The following is a 15,234-nucleotide window of genomic DNA, read 5'->3' on the forward strand; positions in this document are numbered from 1 at the left end:
AAAGCAAATTGCCCTCTATAATGTAGGTGGGCCTCATCCAATCAGTTGAAGTCCTGAATAGAACAGAAGACTGAACTCCCTCAAGCAAGAAGGAATTCCGCCAGCAAATGGCCTTAAGACTTGAACTGCAACATTGGCTCTTTCCTAGGTCTCCAGCCTGCTGGCCTACTCTGCAGATTTTGGACTTGCCAGCCCGCATAACCACATGAGCCAATTCCTTAATAGAAGTCATATATATAAAAGAAATGGGGATCCATTTATGAATTTTAAACAAAGTCAGGGAGAACAATTAGGAGATTATTATTATTATACAAGTTAGAAATTAGGCCTTGAATTTATTAAGTGGCAGAGGGGACACGGAAAAGAAAAATAGACAGGACAGGACTTTGATCTTGATTGAATCTACATGATGAGGTAAGAAATCATATTTGTGCCTGATGATCTCTTTTCTTCAGAGTCAACTCTTCTGGTATTGGAGAGACTAAAAGAACAAATAAAGGCAGGAGGTATAAACAAAGCAGTGAAGGAAAGCAAGGCTTGCAAATGTAGGGATCTGCAGGTTTAAGCCTTATTAAAAAAATCATGCTGTACTGAAGTTATAAAAACTGATTTATTTTAAGTGTGAAAATACAAAAACCACTTACATATAAAATTTAAGGGTATTGAAGCATCCAAACTTTAAGTTCCAGCTTTAGCTCCTTATAAATGGACTTAAATTTAATTGAGACAATATTCATAGTGGGCATAAATATAAAGAGGATTATATTTCTAAAAATTAAGATACGGGAGAAAATAATATATTCTGTCATTGATAAAAAGCACAGAACTGTAGTGGTCAGCGCCATGGACTTCCCAACACCCTCTCTGTTCCAAAAGATTGGTAGGAGACCATTAGAGGAATCTCACTGTTGTTGGCAGTAGTTGGGGAGAATGGCCACATGACCCATTCCTGACCATAAGACATGAGGAGACATGAGGACAGGTTTGCTGAGAGAACCTCTGAGAAAGGGTTCTTCAAGTCTATGAAGAAAAAGTTACTCATCTTCTTTCTTTGGCTGCTGCCAGGTCTGAATGGGTCCATGGAATACCTACAGCCATCGTGGCACCAGGTTAAGAATGAAGCCAACACTAAAGGTGACAGAGCAGAGAGATGGAAAGAACCTGGTTCCTTGGTGACATACTGAGTTGTGGACCCCGCCCACTTTACCTTCTTGTCATGTGAGATTATAAATGTTCTTATTGTTTAAGCCATTTGAATCAAGGTTTTCTCTTACTTGCAGCCAAAAGCTTCCCAACTAAAACAAGAGCTAAAGGTAGATTAAAAGCAAACATTTACAGATGGCTATAATGTATTGAATTAAACTTTCTCCTCTTGGTAAATCAATTTTACTTACTGTCATTTTATTATTTCATTTAAAGTTTACGTAATCCCTTCCCTCTGAATTGTCATTAATCTTTTTTTATACTTGCACATCTAACCATCTGTCCTCTACACAGTATTGCTGACAAAGACAAACAGAACAGATAGAACAGAAGCAGCAGCTGAATCTAGCTCTCTGTTAAGGTGCAAAGGGATCGTCTCTCTTTCACAGACAATTTGAAGGTGGTGGCAGTAAACTTTTTCTGATGGGAGCCCGTAGAAATAGCGTATAGAGTAAGAATCCAATAATCTTCTAATAACTGCTTTTAAAAATAAAAACAACTAAGCACCTTTTTACAACTAATAATATATCCTTCACTTACTTGCCTCCTGGCTGTATCAGAAGCATTCATATACATTTTTCATAACCTTAAATAAAACCAGTACATGCAAAGAACTAAGCACAGTGTTTGGCACAAGGTATTGTTATCAGCAGTGCTCTACTCTCCCGTGCTGAATCTGGCACTGAGTGTCCCAGGGTCCCTAAAGCTCCCACTGGTTGATCCGTAATGTATCTGCTTGGTTTCCTATAGCTTGAGTTTTGCTTTCCTCTTGTCGGTACACTTGAAAAATGCAATCTCAGGGCTAGTGTATGCTTTTCATTTTCAGATGCAAGCAGTAACTTTGGCATTTCTGATCACAAAAAACCCGTATGAGAAAGCTGGCAAGCCCAGTGAACTTCCTGGGCGGAGAGGCTTCTCTGTCAAAGCTGGCAGGGTTTGGTCATCCACCATTTTCAGAGTTTGACCGTTGAGTTGGACAGATCTGCAAAGAGGAAAGATACATCCAAGTTAGCCAAGTTGTGCATGCTCCATCCACTCTACAAAAGTTGGGAGACCTTTTTAAGACCAAAAAAATTTTTTGTGGCAGCTTATATTATATAACTTGTATTTCAACACTATAATCAGTTAGGTATTTGACATAGATGATTTTTGAGCTACACTGGCAGAGTTGAGTAGTTGTGACAGAGACCACATGGCCTGCAAAACCTGAAATATTTACTATAGGTCCCTTTACAGAAAATGGAACACACGTATCCTATACTAGGCAACATGATGGAGGGATAAAAAGGGTAAACATGACATATCTTCTGGAATTTTATTTGATGGTAAATAGTTAAAAATATTTTTATATAAAGCAAATAGATATATAGAATGGAATGTAAATTTCACAAATTTAACTTAAAAAATGACAGTCAGTGAAATTTCCCACTTGTAACTGTGCCCATAAACCCTCTAATGCCCATTCCCCCAGAAGGGGGGATGATGCACTCATTTTCCTATATCGTTAAGATATTTTGGTAGCATGTATACTGCTGTGGTGAAATAGAAATGATTTTGTTTGGCTAAACCACAGATTCTAAAAAATTTATATTTTCTTTGCATTTTACTGTTGGAATTCTAATTCAAATTTGAATCAAAAATGGAAAAAAAAATTTAAGGACAAGTATTATTTCATATGCATATTTATTATTATTTAAGTCACATTAATACATGCTCACAGCAACAAATCCAATATAAACAAGAGCTTATAAAGAAAAGCTTTAGTCTGCTTTTAGTTCTACTGATAGTTACTTTCATAATTCCAAACGATGCTTATATCTCTACTGTTTTTTCTCAAATGCTTTTTATATTATGAACAAGTTTTTTATTGTTGAAAATTTAGATTAGTTAATATCAGTTGTATGTATGTCATATATGTAGAACACTTAAAACAGTGCCTTGCATATAGTAAGCATGTAAAAGTATTATCTCATCATCATTATTATTCAGATAAATAAATATAACAAAAGTAATGTAACTCATCATAACGATTTTTAACATTTTGATGTATATTCATCTCTTTTCTATGTATGTATATATACACCTATTTTCATTTAAACAAAAGTGAGCATACAGTACACAGTCTCTTAAAACTTAATTTTTGTCCCGTAACACAGCCTAACCTTTGCTCACACCATTAAACATTCATCCACTACATCATTTTAATGGCCGCAAAGAATTCCATTGTGAGAGCATATTAGTTTATTTACTTAATTGTCCAATGTTAGACATTTGGTTGTTTCCAATTTAGCATTATTATAAAGTTTTCATTTTTAAAGATCTCTCCCACTCTGTCCTCGCTAAGAATCAGTCAACATAAAAACTGGTTTCCATTTAACCTTGGTTAGATGCCCAACTCTGGGCTCTGTACCTAAAGACTTAATGAGATAACCCTGATGGAGCTGCAGGCTAACAAGCCCACACTGCAGTTACACACAGTCCACACGCACTTGAGGTTTGTTTTAGCGCCTACATCACATCAGTTTTTAGGTGGTGTGGGGAGGAAATGCCATGACCATCACCAGGAAACCACAGACAAAGAGAAGCCTTGAAAACGTCTCTAAATGACAGCGGTAAGAGCTGTTCTGCATGAAATTGAGAACCATTTACAAGGGTACACACAAAAAATTCAGAAATGCTTTAGGAAATGCCACACAGTTTAAAAGTTAATGTGATCATTATAAATTAATGCTGCTGTGAGTTAAGATGATGAACATGCGCAAGATAATACCTACTATCATCTGGCTGTATGGTTTAATCAGCTATAAATATAGCTAAAGGATGCTGTCAATGCATTAAGTGTAAGCTTAGAGCATGCTGATTATTTCCGCAGCAGGCTGGGCAAGGGGGATAGTGCTTTATGTGAGGGTAGTATCTTGTTTCACATTTTGAAGTCAGTAACATCATGACAGGAAAGAGAAGACACGCTTGTCAAGTTTCAGATGAAATGGAGCCAGAAGGAATTAGCAAGCAACAGATTGGGTAGAATTGGGGATGCTGGGCAAAATTTATCTGGCATAAATATAAAATACTGCTTTCATATTAAAGATATTCGCTCAAATATTTATTAAGTACTTACTATGCAGGACCTTCTACAGGCACTACACAAGTTGTTCAAGTAAAAAATAATTTTCACAAGGGGATCATTGTTTAACCAAGAGGTCATTAACATGAGCAAGTGTGCAGACTGTGCACTCATCAAACTTACCTGGGATACTTTGCAACATTTTAAAGAGAGAAAAGTATAATTAATATATACTCATCAAAGAGAAATTAGGGTAGTAAAACATTATCTATAGTTTCACCACTTTTCCAATTAGAAAGTATGAAATGTGTGATCAGAATGTAACAGCTGATAAATACAACTAAGAGAAGATTGTTGAAGAAATTGGGTGTATTTAGCCTGGAAAGAAGACAATCCAATTGTCCTTTAAGTATTTGAGTGTCTTTCCGGAGAAGTGAGGTATTCAGCATTGCTCCAGACTAAGGGAGCAAATAAATGCCCACAAAGGCCAAGAAAGATACATATGTAAGTGCAGGGAGACAGGCATAGGACAACAGGGTCTCATGGGGACTAAGGTGTTCTAAAAAGCTGATGACTCGTCTAAAGTAAACAACCCCAGTTCAACTCCATCTAATTGGGAAAACAAGCCTGGGTATCCATTTTTAAAGAAAAGCTAGAAATGCAGATATTTTAGTAGTTGTCAATTTTTAAGTGTTAACAAATAATTAAAACAAAAAATTAACCCAGAGTGCATGCCAACCTCGCCTACCAGAAAAAGAGAAAAAAAATCCTCTAAACCCACATGTCAACAGGCGTGAGGTGTAATTTCCAGCCTCTGCTCTAGAGAACAGATCTAAGAGCAGCCGATGAAAGGCACAGAGAAGCTCACTCTATCCTGCCAGAGAGAACAGTCGCCAGGAGAGGCTGCAAGTTCTAGCAGAGGAGGAGTCAAACAGCCGAATGGCCTTAGATACCCATCTAAGGTTGGACTAAAATGATCTCTTAAGGCATGTCCAACTCTACAACTATTATTCAATTACTTCAGAAAAGCTTTTCTCTTATCAGCATCAGATACAAACATGCTAAAAATACCCACTTCAAAAAGGGTCAGAACACAGATAAAGTATCTGTTACCCAAATATACATTATTTACAACAGGAAAAAAAGGTTTAAACAGTAGGAAAATGGGTAAGTAAATCGAGGTATTCTATAAAACATTCAGCTCATTAAAAATATCTACAAAGGCGGTGTATTGAAAGATACTGGGAAAACTTGTGGATTCCCCCTCCCTTTTTCCCATCAGAGGTTGTATGATTATAGTCATAGTAAAATAAAGCAGAGGGTAAAAATAAAGGCATGGTGCCTAGCGTTAATAATGCTGTCAATGGGGGATAGGACTTTTGAGAAAGCACACTTACTGTGCTTTTTCAGGTTCTGATGCTAATTGTTACTGAAAACAGCACTCATATAGCATTTGCCAAGATGGCAAGAAATGGTGAGAATTTTGTAAACTCCTCATTTTTTATCCTCCAATGTAAGAATGGTCATGATGAAAAGAGCTCCTTCCAACACACATTGGACAGAAATCGTACAATATTTGTGTGTCTAACTCTGCAAGGCTCGTAGGCATTCTTGGGTATTTTGTGGAATATGGTCTTTCATAAGACACATTCAATGACTGGCTTTTAAATCAAAATGTATTAGAACCAACTTCAGATAATTCACCTAAAAGGTACATTTCTGGCTAGTTTTTTTGCTTACTCTAACCAATAAAAAAAGTAATGCTGTAAGAGGATCACACCCAGCTCACGTGGTATGAGATTTTACACCAACTGCTATGCCTTTATATGGCAATCACATATGCTTTGCTTTAGTGACTGTGTTACCAAGAATTATGTATTTTTAGAACAAATAATCTGAATGCATTGAGTAGATCTGGATATATTAGGCTGTTTGTTTTGAAATGTAAACTCTTCCCTGAGATAATTGCTACTTTCTGTTCCTATCCTTCTGCTTTGGACTCTCAGAGTATTATACTTGTATTAACTTGTATTCATATATAAACTTCCTGAATATTAAGAATAGTTAGAACTTGAAATAGTTGACTTTTTTTTGCTCCCTATCAACACTCTCTATTCTAATAAACACCAATAAATTTGGTGAAAGTTTGAAATGAACAAGAAAAATTACTCACTTGGAAAGTAACCCCTCAGGTCCTGAAGGTTTTATGAGGTATTTGTCCACTTGCTTGCGAAATAAATGATGTGGTAACTGCAAGTACTTGGTGACATTATGGAGGTTTAAGGCATACAGAGTTAAGTCTCCTTCTTTATACCTTGGGCTAAAGGCAAATAGATTAAATCAATAAAAATATCTATCCAATTTAAGCAATTAAAAACTTGATTACAAATATACTCATGGATACTAAGTATTAGTGTCTAGAATGACGACAGGCCCTCTTTGTACCCTTCCTTTTGTGAAAATGTTAGACCACTGATGTGGTCCTATTTTGAAAACAATTAAAAATATTGCTCTTCACGCTACCATTTTCTACGCTGGAGCATTCTGAGATCTTTGCTGCTTTGCCAGCTGAGTTGTTAGGAAGCCAGTTGGCCCATCCATATTTAAACACAGGAAGGCTAAATGGTAACACGTAAATGTTGTGGGTTCATGTGAACTAAAATTATAAACCATATAAACAGGGGCTTTTTCTAGCCTTATGAAAGACTGAGATAAAGAAGAAAATTAAATCTATTGACACTTTTCAGAATTTATGCATCCAAACCAGGCCCCCACTTCTTCCCAGTGAGGATCCATAGGATCCTCACTATCCATAGGATCCCACTCACTAGAAATTGGAAGTGATGGGTGGCTTTCCTGGCTAAAATTAGTATTTTAGTATCATCCTATGAGGAAGGACACATTGAAACTGAGAAGAAGAGAAAAATCTCTGAGATTTAGGAACATTTTTTGCCACCTAAGGCCAGAGTACTGGACTACAAAAATCTCTATGACCTCTCAACTCCAGAAATTGGGTTGAAACTTTTGAAAAGAAGATTGTTGTTGTTATTGCTGTCCTTCTTTTAATTCTTTTTCTTCCTTATTAAATTTATCAGATATGATACAAGGGGATAGGTATATTCAAATAATTATTCATTAATCTGAATTTATATTCATTTTTATATTTACTCATAGTCATTCAATGAATTAACCATTCATTTAAAAATAGTTATGTTCTTACATTTATACTATTCTTTATTTATTTAAATTTGCATATTTTTCCATTATGGATTATGACAAGTAAAATCATTGTACAAATCTTTGCTGGACTGCAAATGCCTATATTTAAGCTATTTTTTTAGCTAGACTCTGGTACCATATCACTATGAATACAAAAAAAATATAGAACAATGCCACACCTTAGACCTACCATAGAGAGAGGACAACAGGGTGTTAGAATAGGATGTTATGTGCTTACTAAGTAAAAGTTGTTGATTGGTAAAGGGTGTGTTACACACTTACTGGTTGATGTTTGTGCAATGAAGGTATACTCGAAGTTTGTTTCTCTCTGGACTTTTCACTCTTGCCATTAAAACATTGGTGCCCACCAGTTTCTTGAACAGAAGAGAGAGCCAATAATCCTAGTTGTGGTGGTTGAGGAAAGAAGGGACAAAAATAGATCTTTACTTGTTTTTTTATTTAACAAAAACTGTGTCAAGCAAACAGCTATCTACAAAGAGTGTGACTGTTATCCTAGTGGTATTTAAAGAGGATTCATCTTTTGGTCTGTGTCACCACCATGAATCTGAAGGTAATATCTCATTTGCTGCTTTTTATCATTGGAGGACTTAGTTTCCATAATTCAGAGGGCCATGCCTGCTGGGAGATTTGTCTCAAGAATGTAACTCATTGCTCAGAGAGAGTGTAAATATTTGTTGTCTATCTCCAAGAATTCAAAGTGAAGCTCAAAGCAAAACTTTTAGATACAAACACACAGACAAGTTTTAAAAATAAAACTTTTGGGGCTGGCATGATGGTGTGGTGGTTAAGTTTGCACATTCCACTTTGGCGGCCCGGGGTTCACTGGTTCAGATCCTGGGTGCGGACCTCCTCACCGCTCATCAAGCCCTGCTGAGGTGGTATCCCATACAGAAAAGCTACAACTCTACAACTATGATACACAACTACGTACTGGGGCTTTGGGGAGAAAAAATAGAACGAAGAGGAAGATTGGCAATAGATGTTTGCACAGGGCCAATCTTCCTCAAAAAAAAAATTGCAAAAAACAAAAACCTTTTGTTTGTTTAAGAGACTAAAACAATTTCCTTTAAAACCTTACACCGCCCCCCCACCCTCCACCTCGGTAAAGTAACAGATTAGGCAGCCATCATTGCTAGCTGTCAAGGTCAGAAAAAGAGAGACGACCAGTCATTATGTGTCTCTTGATGGAAGCACACAACATCATCTATAAAGAATTCCTGCGAAACAAAACAAAAACCAAAAGTCTAAATAAGCTCAAGCCTCTAAGCCTAACTACCAGTTTACAGAAAATACAGGGACAGAGGAACATGCTAAATGATACCACAGGAATGAATTTAGCAACATCCAGAAGGTGGGAAACACTATGGAACAAATTACTTGGATTCTTTAATTAATAAATTTCAAAAGACAAAAAAAGAGAGAGAGGGGGAACTTAAAGATGAACAGCCTTAAGAGATATATCAAATGCAATATATGGGCCTTGTTTGGATTCTGATGTGAATATACCAACTATTAAATAAGGAAAATGTGAAACACTGACTAAATATTTGATGATATTGAGAAATTATTATTATTATTATTATTTTTGCTGAGGAAGATTTGCCCTGAGCTAAGATCTGCTGCCAATCTTCCTCTTTTTGTATGTGAGCTGCTGCCACAGCATGGCCACTGACAGACGAGTGGTGTAGGTCTGCGCCTGAGAACTGAACCTGGGTTGCCGAAGCGGAGCACACTGAACTTAACCACTAGGCCACCGAGGCTGGCCCTGTTAATATTTTAAAGTATGATAATCATATTTTGTTATGCTTTTACAAAGGAGATACATACTAAAGTACTTACAGATAAAGTGATATATCTGAGATTTGCTTCAAAGTAATCCAGTAGTGGGGAGGTGAGGAGTGGGTAGGATTATGGATTAAACAAGATTGGAGATTCATATACTTTTCTCTCTACTTTGAAATTTTCCATAATAAAAAGTTGTTTGTTTTTTTTAAACCCACTCAATACCTACTCCAACTCTTCCTTTTTGAGCAGAGGTAAGGTAGACTTCACAGGGAAACAGCTTTTGCTTCTCTGCTTAAATTCAACTTTTTCACTGGACACAAGAGCAGAACCAATTAAATGTTTTCAGAGGAGAAGTGACTTTATCATGGTTCAGTAACTGGGAGGGTAGAAAGCAGTCAGGCCTCAGAGCCGGGATTTGTATGGGATTCTTTAGAGTAATGTGGGACAAATGTGTAACCTCCAGCAAATCATGCAACCTCGTCTCAATTTGAACTTTCTCATCTGAAAAATGGATCTAAGATACCTGCCTTGCCACCTTCCAGGATTGTTATGCAAATCAAATAAGAAAACAGACATGTACATGGGTTTAAGGCCTGTTCCCCTGGATCCTGCAGGCTTCAAGGGTACCATTCACTCTTTCAAGTTTTTCTAGCTGACTGTGACCTTCAGGAAAAAGTATATTTAGTGCGTATACAAAGGGTTCTTAAGTCAAAGGTTTATGTTTGGGCATTGAGAAGATTTAGATAACACAATAAATAGCTGGTACTATTTATGGAGAGTGACAGGATAAGCTGGCTAATTTCTAGACATTGTACTCAAAGTGAATTTTGTAGAAGCTATTTATTTACCTCCCTTGCTCGAGGTCCATTTAAGAAAGGGCCAGCAGTAGATTTTGGCTATTTGTTTAGTGAAATTATCATGTTTGGTTTAACTCTATAGATGACTCATAATATACTTGAAGAAGATAGATTCCATTTTGTGCAAAGTCATTTTTCTAAGAATTTTCTAGCAGTTATGAACAGTGTACTCCATGAGCTTGGACCACTGTAGATTAAAAGCAATTTTGTTGGGAAATCTACCTTCAGACCACAAAAGCCTAGCATATTTTGGCATGTGCTTTTTGCAAACTTTCTTAGCTTTCCTACAATATTCAAATAATTCCCTTAGGACTTATTCTTAGAAAATGGATATCCTCAAATGCCATTTTAGACCATAAAAATCAAGGTCATACTTGTCAGGGCTATAACAATACTATCCCAATTTTTAGACATATATAGCTTCCAGGTAGCTTTTTGGATAGAAAGGTTAAATTTCCTGATTTGGCACCAGATGCAGTTGGAGGTAGGGTGGAAATAAGATTTTATTCATAAACATCTTATAGAGTATTAACAAAATAGCAAATTCTTAGAGTGAGATTTTTTTTTTTTTGGCTGAGGAAGATTGGTCCTGAGCTAACATCTGTGCCCATCCTCCTCTATTTTGTATGTGGGATGCCACCACAGCATGGCTTGATAAGAAGTGCATAAGTCCTCACCCAGGATTCAAACCTGCGAACTTTAGGCAGCCGAAGCGGAGCACTTGAACTTAATCACTATGCCACCAGGCCAGCCCTAGAGTGAGATTTTTCAACAAATATACGGTACTGGCTTATCTTCAAGTTAAATAAAGTATGATTTCATGACATAAAAAAGTTTTGAAGCTTTGGATACTGTAGGCAATTTTAACTTTGATTTACTTTGCGAAACATTTTTTTTTTTTGCTGAGGAAGAGTCACCCTGAGCTAACATCTGTGCCAGTCTTCCTCTATTTCGTATGTAGGTCGCTGCCACAGCGTGGCCGCCAGCAAAGGGTGTAGGTCCGCGCCAGGAACTGAACCTGTTGTGGAAGTGGAGTGCGCCAAACTTAACCACTAGGCTGTGGGGCCAGCCCACAAAACACTTTTTGATCCAAGTTTATCTTGTAAACTTGAATCATAAAATTTCAAATTACCCCTTTAAAAAAAAAAATCCCACATCATGCCCCAAATGGCACCAAAAAAGTTATTCCTGGGTCTCAATTTCTTTTCTTGAGACACAAAAATGTTAGAATGGATGATCTCTAAGGTGTCTTCCAATTCACCATTCCGTGGTTTGGCTATTTACTGAGAGCATTGAATTTATTGAGAGGAGTGACTGTTCATAGGAGGTTAATACAGGGGCCCTCAGTACATTCTAATCTACTCACAGAAATAGGAAAATAATGGTCACTTACAGGTAAAGGTTCGAAGTTTTCATCCACCAAGTGGTAGTTCCCGGCTCCGAACAACACTTGCCTCATCACCACTTCTATGCCCATTCTAGCCGACAGGCCCAATTTATCCAGCCACCTGGAACACAGTGAGGCCCAGCTTCCTTCAGCTTCGGAAAACAAAATACCTCAACTCTAATTATACACTTTTCTGATTTATTCATCTATGTGGGAGGAATTGACAGGAAACCAGAAAAGTGGTATTAAGTATAAATAAGTCATTCAAATGGAATGGAGACTATCCTTCCCTTCACCTTTTCCCATACTTCAGCATGATAACAAATCCTAAAAGACTATTAATATGCTATAGGAGTCCCTTTCAGGCTAAGACCACTTCTACAAAGGAGAGCAGACAAATGCCCACTCCTATAGACAATTATTCTCCATCCTGTAAGATACTCCCCCCCCACCAGCCCCAGCTCCATGTAAGATCTGAAGAAAACATTGCTTGTAGTCAGCAGTAGTAAATTGTGAACAAGTAGAATCACACCTAAACACCTCCCCCTTCCTATCTTTAGTGAATTGCAGAACAAATATCTCCATTCTTTTTCTACTCCTCATGCCCCCATGAGCATAAAGGACTTGTGTTTTATTCTGGACTTATAAGAATGAGGGTAGGAGAGGAAAGAGAATAAGTCTTGATCTGAGGATACCTAACTATAGATTAAAAGTGTTAATGGAGCTACGGAATGTAAGTAAATCAGTTGTTTAGAGTAATCAAGTTTGTGGTGGTTGAATAATGAGGTAATTTAGTAAATCTTCAAATTCATTGGAGGCCCTCTGGTGTAACCTCATACTTCAGGCTCTACACGTCTTGGGAATATAAATAGAGCTCCATATACTAAGTGTCCTTCTCAGAGTCAAGGCTCTAGATGCACTCTTTTACAATGTACTTCTTTATAGGAAGGGATCCTTGGCATATTTATGGGCCGTTATCAAGGAACAAAACTTCTAAAGCAATTCCTTCACACAATGATTAATTTGGAACATGCGTTAAAGATGTCCAACAAGCTCTAGTAAACCATTTTCTTGCAAAATCTGGCACGAATTTTGGGGCTCAGCCACAGAAACTATCTTTGATCAAATTTTTGGCTGACGAGCTATTTCAACTGAATGGAAGGATAGGAGAATGCTGCCATCCGGTCCCTGAGGCGAGTGCTACTTCACTCACATAAAGCCAGCCGCAAAGGAGTTGGACAGCAAGGGCGCTCCACCCCCGTACGCAGAGCTTGTTTCTCCTAACCAAACCTTCTTGTGGGGTCTGGTCTCCTCAACAACCTACGGAACAGGAAAGTCTCCATGGTAATGGCAAACAAGCTGACCAATTATGGTGCTGAAGATTAACAACATTCAAAACCTTGTATTTCCAGACCCATCCATCCAATATAATTACAAAATATGTTTACAGTCATTTAGGTGTTGGGCAATTTACTTTTATTGGAATACTAGGTGTGGAAGGAATATAAATAACCCCATTCTTATGGACTATCAGAGTTAATGCTACCAAAAGGCTATTGAAAGTAGTTTTAATTTTTTTTTTTTTTTGTGAGGAAGATCAGCCCTAACATCTGCCAATCCTCCTCTTTTTTTGCTGAGGAAGACTGGCCTTGGGCTAACATCCATGCCCATCTTCTTCCACTTTATATGGGACACCACCACAGCATGGCTTTCCAAGCGGTGCAGCGGTGCGCGCGCCCGGGATCCAAACCGGCGAAACCCGGGCCGCCGCAGCGGAGCGTGCGCAGTGAACCACTTGCGCCACTGGGCCAGCCCGAAAGTATTTTTAATTTTTAACCAACATACGTGACCCAACACTAAACGGGGAATGAAAGTGAATAAGACCTAGTGGCTGTTCTCTAAAAGTAGAAAAACACATAAATCTGTGTATATACATACACACACTAGCTAGACTACAAAATAAGGACTCTGGTTTTACATTAAGAAGAAAAAAAGACCATTACCTGGAAAATTTTTTGCACGGACAAAATGAAAGTGTCCAACACATCAGGGTTTAGAAAATCTTCTTTGGTAGCAATTCGTCCATTCAAGTAGTAGCTAAATTATTCAGAAAATATTCAGAAAAAAATATGAACCTTTACTTTCTGCTTTTAAGTTAATTGGCCAAACTTGCTCTCCTTTCTACCTCTTCCCACTCCCCTATTATTAAAAAAGGCAGCAGTCCTACTAAGGAGAGACCAGGATGGAAGGGGATCAGTTACTCTGTCTTGAGAAGATATAGTCACAAGTGCAGGTACTGTGGGTTACTCATTCTTTGGCAAGCATGTGGGTTTTAGCTACTCGTCTGTTCCATGGGTTAAATGATAGTGTGCCTTGATCTTGTAGGAACCACCACATTATTTAAAATAAGTTTAAATCTTTGTTTTATTAATATTAAAATTCTAGAACAGTGCTGCTTGAGACATTATTTGTTTCTTATTCAAACTATGAAGTCAATTAGCAGTTAAATGGAAATAATGTTTTGAAAAGTAAGTAATAAGTAAAGCTAGCATTATTTTCTTAGTATTAAGAGCGGGAAACATACTTACTGATGCCATGTAACTGAATCAATCACTTCTCCCCCAGCCTTCAGGAAGCTGGAAAAAAAAGTCTATTATGTTATCATAATCCTCATATGTACAATATATTCCCTAGAAATGGGCTGGTTACTACGTTAGGATCAGGCAAACACAAAACTTTCTAATTCTGATACAAGTTTATCATAGGTGCCATTTGTCCCAAAATCTTTGGTATTCTGAGCCAGTCAATGTTTCCTCTTTTGGTAAACCATCCGGTCAGGCAGCAAATTGTTTTAATAACATGTGGACTGTTGAGGATTCTCCCCTAGAGAGAAATTTATTTTTAAGAAGAGTGGTTCTGCTTCTTCCAGCTCTTACCTCCTCAGCATCTTAACTGTCTTTCCTCGAGGCTGGCCAACATCAGGACCATAGAGTTTTGCATTTTTGAAAGTGAATTTTCCTAGAAGTTTATGCAACTCAATAAAATCTTCTCCTAACTGTAATCCATCGATGAAAATACCAGCCTTCTTCCAGAAACTGTTAGGTTCTGCAAAACAGCAATTCTCAAAATAATCATTTGCCTAGAAATTTTTTATTTAAAGGCAAACATAACAGCAGCATATGAAAGCCACAAAACATTTCCAAATTATAAAAACCCAGAATCTAAAGTCAAGAAAAATAAAACTCCTAGTTATAAAGAATATATTCCAGAGAAACAAAAATTTAAATTATATAACTGAGGTATGAGGGGGTATTAAAACAATTTGAAGTTCATAAGAGGGATATTAAATGAATGGATTTGGGAAATAGGCTATATCCAGTATTTGATAACCTAATTTGCTTTAAGATTTTTATTTTATTTATTTTTTTCCCCCCAAAGCCCCAGTAGATAGTTGCATGTCATAGCTGCACATCCTTCTAGTTGCTGCATGTGGGACTCGGCCCCAGGATGGACGGAGAAGTGGTGCCTCGGTGCGCGCCCGGGATCCGAACCCGGGCCACCAGCATCGGAGCGCGCGCACTTAACCACCAAGCCACGGGGTCGGCCCCTTATTTACTTTAAACAAAAAGAAAAAAGTTGGATGGAGGGAAGACTTTTAAAAACTAATTTCTACAACACCATGAAAAGCTTTATTTAGA

The 15,234-nt window shown here is 37.5% G+C and overlaps 1 protein-coding gene across 1 annotated transcript in view; it reads right to left on the reverse strand.

The window, feature by feature from the left end:
- Positions 1-591: 591 nt before the first annotated feature.
- Positions 592-15,234, reverse strand: part of HPSE (heparanase) — a 34,328-nt gene continuing 19,685 nt past the window's right edge. Inside the window, exons 5-12 of the mRNA XM_058546352.1 lie at positions 14,473-14,641; positions 14,125-14,172; positions 13,540-13,633; positions 12,750-12,856; positions 11,543-11,657; positions 7,769-7,887; positions 6,441-6,587; positions 592-2,185 (exon numbers count right to left, since the gene is read on the reverse strand). Coding sequence (XP_058402335.1) covers positions 2,026-2,185; positions 6,441-6,587; positions 7,769-7,887; positions 11,543-11,657; positions 12,750-12,856; positions 13,540-13,633; positions 14,125-14,172; positions 14,473-14,641 — 959 coding nt within the window. The 3' untranslated portion in view covers positions 592-2,025. The remainder of the gene's footprint in view (positions 2,186-6,440; positions 6,588-7,768; positions 7,888-11,542; positions 11,658-12,749; positions 12,857-13,539; positions 13,634-14,124; positions 14,173-14,472; positions 14,642-15,234) is intronic.

This window comes from Diceros bicornis, chromosome 8 (genome assembly GCF_020826845.1).
Source record: "Diceros bicornis minor isolate mBicDic1 chromosome 8, mDicBic1.mat.cur, whole genome shotgun sequence".
NCBI classification, from domain to species: domain Eukaryota; kingdom Metazoa; phylum Chordata; class Mammalia; order Perissodactyla; family Rhinocerotidae; genus Diceros; species Diceros bicornis.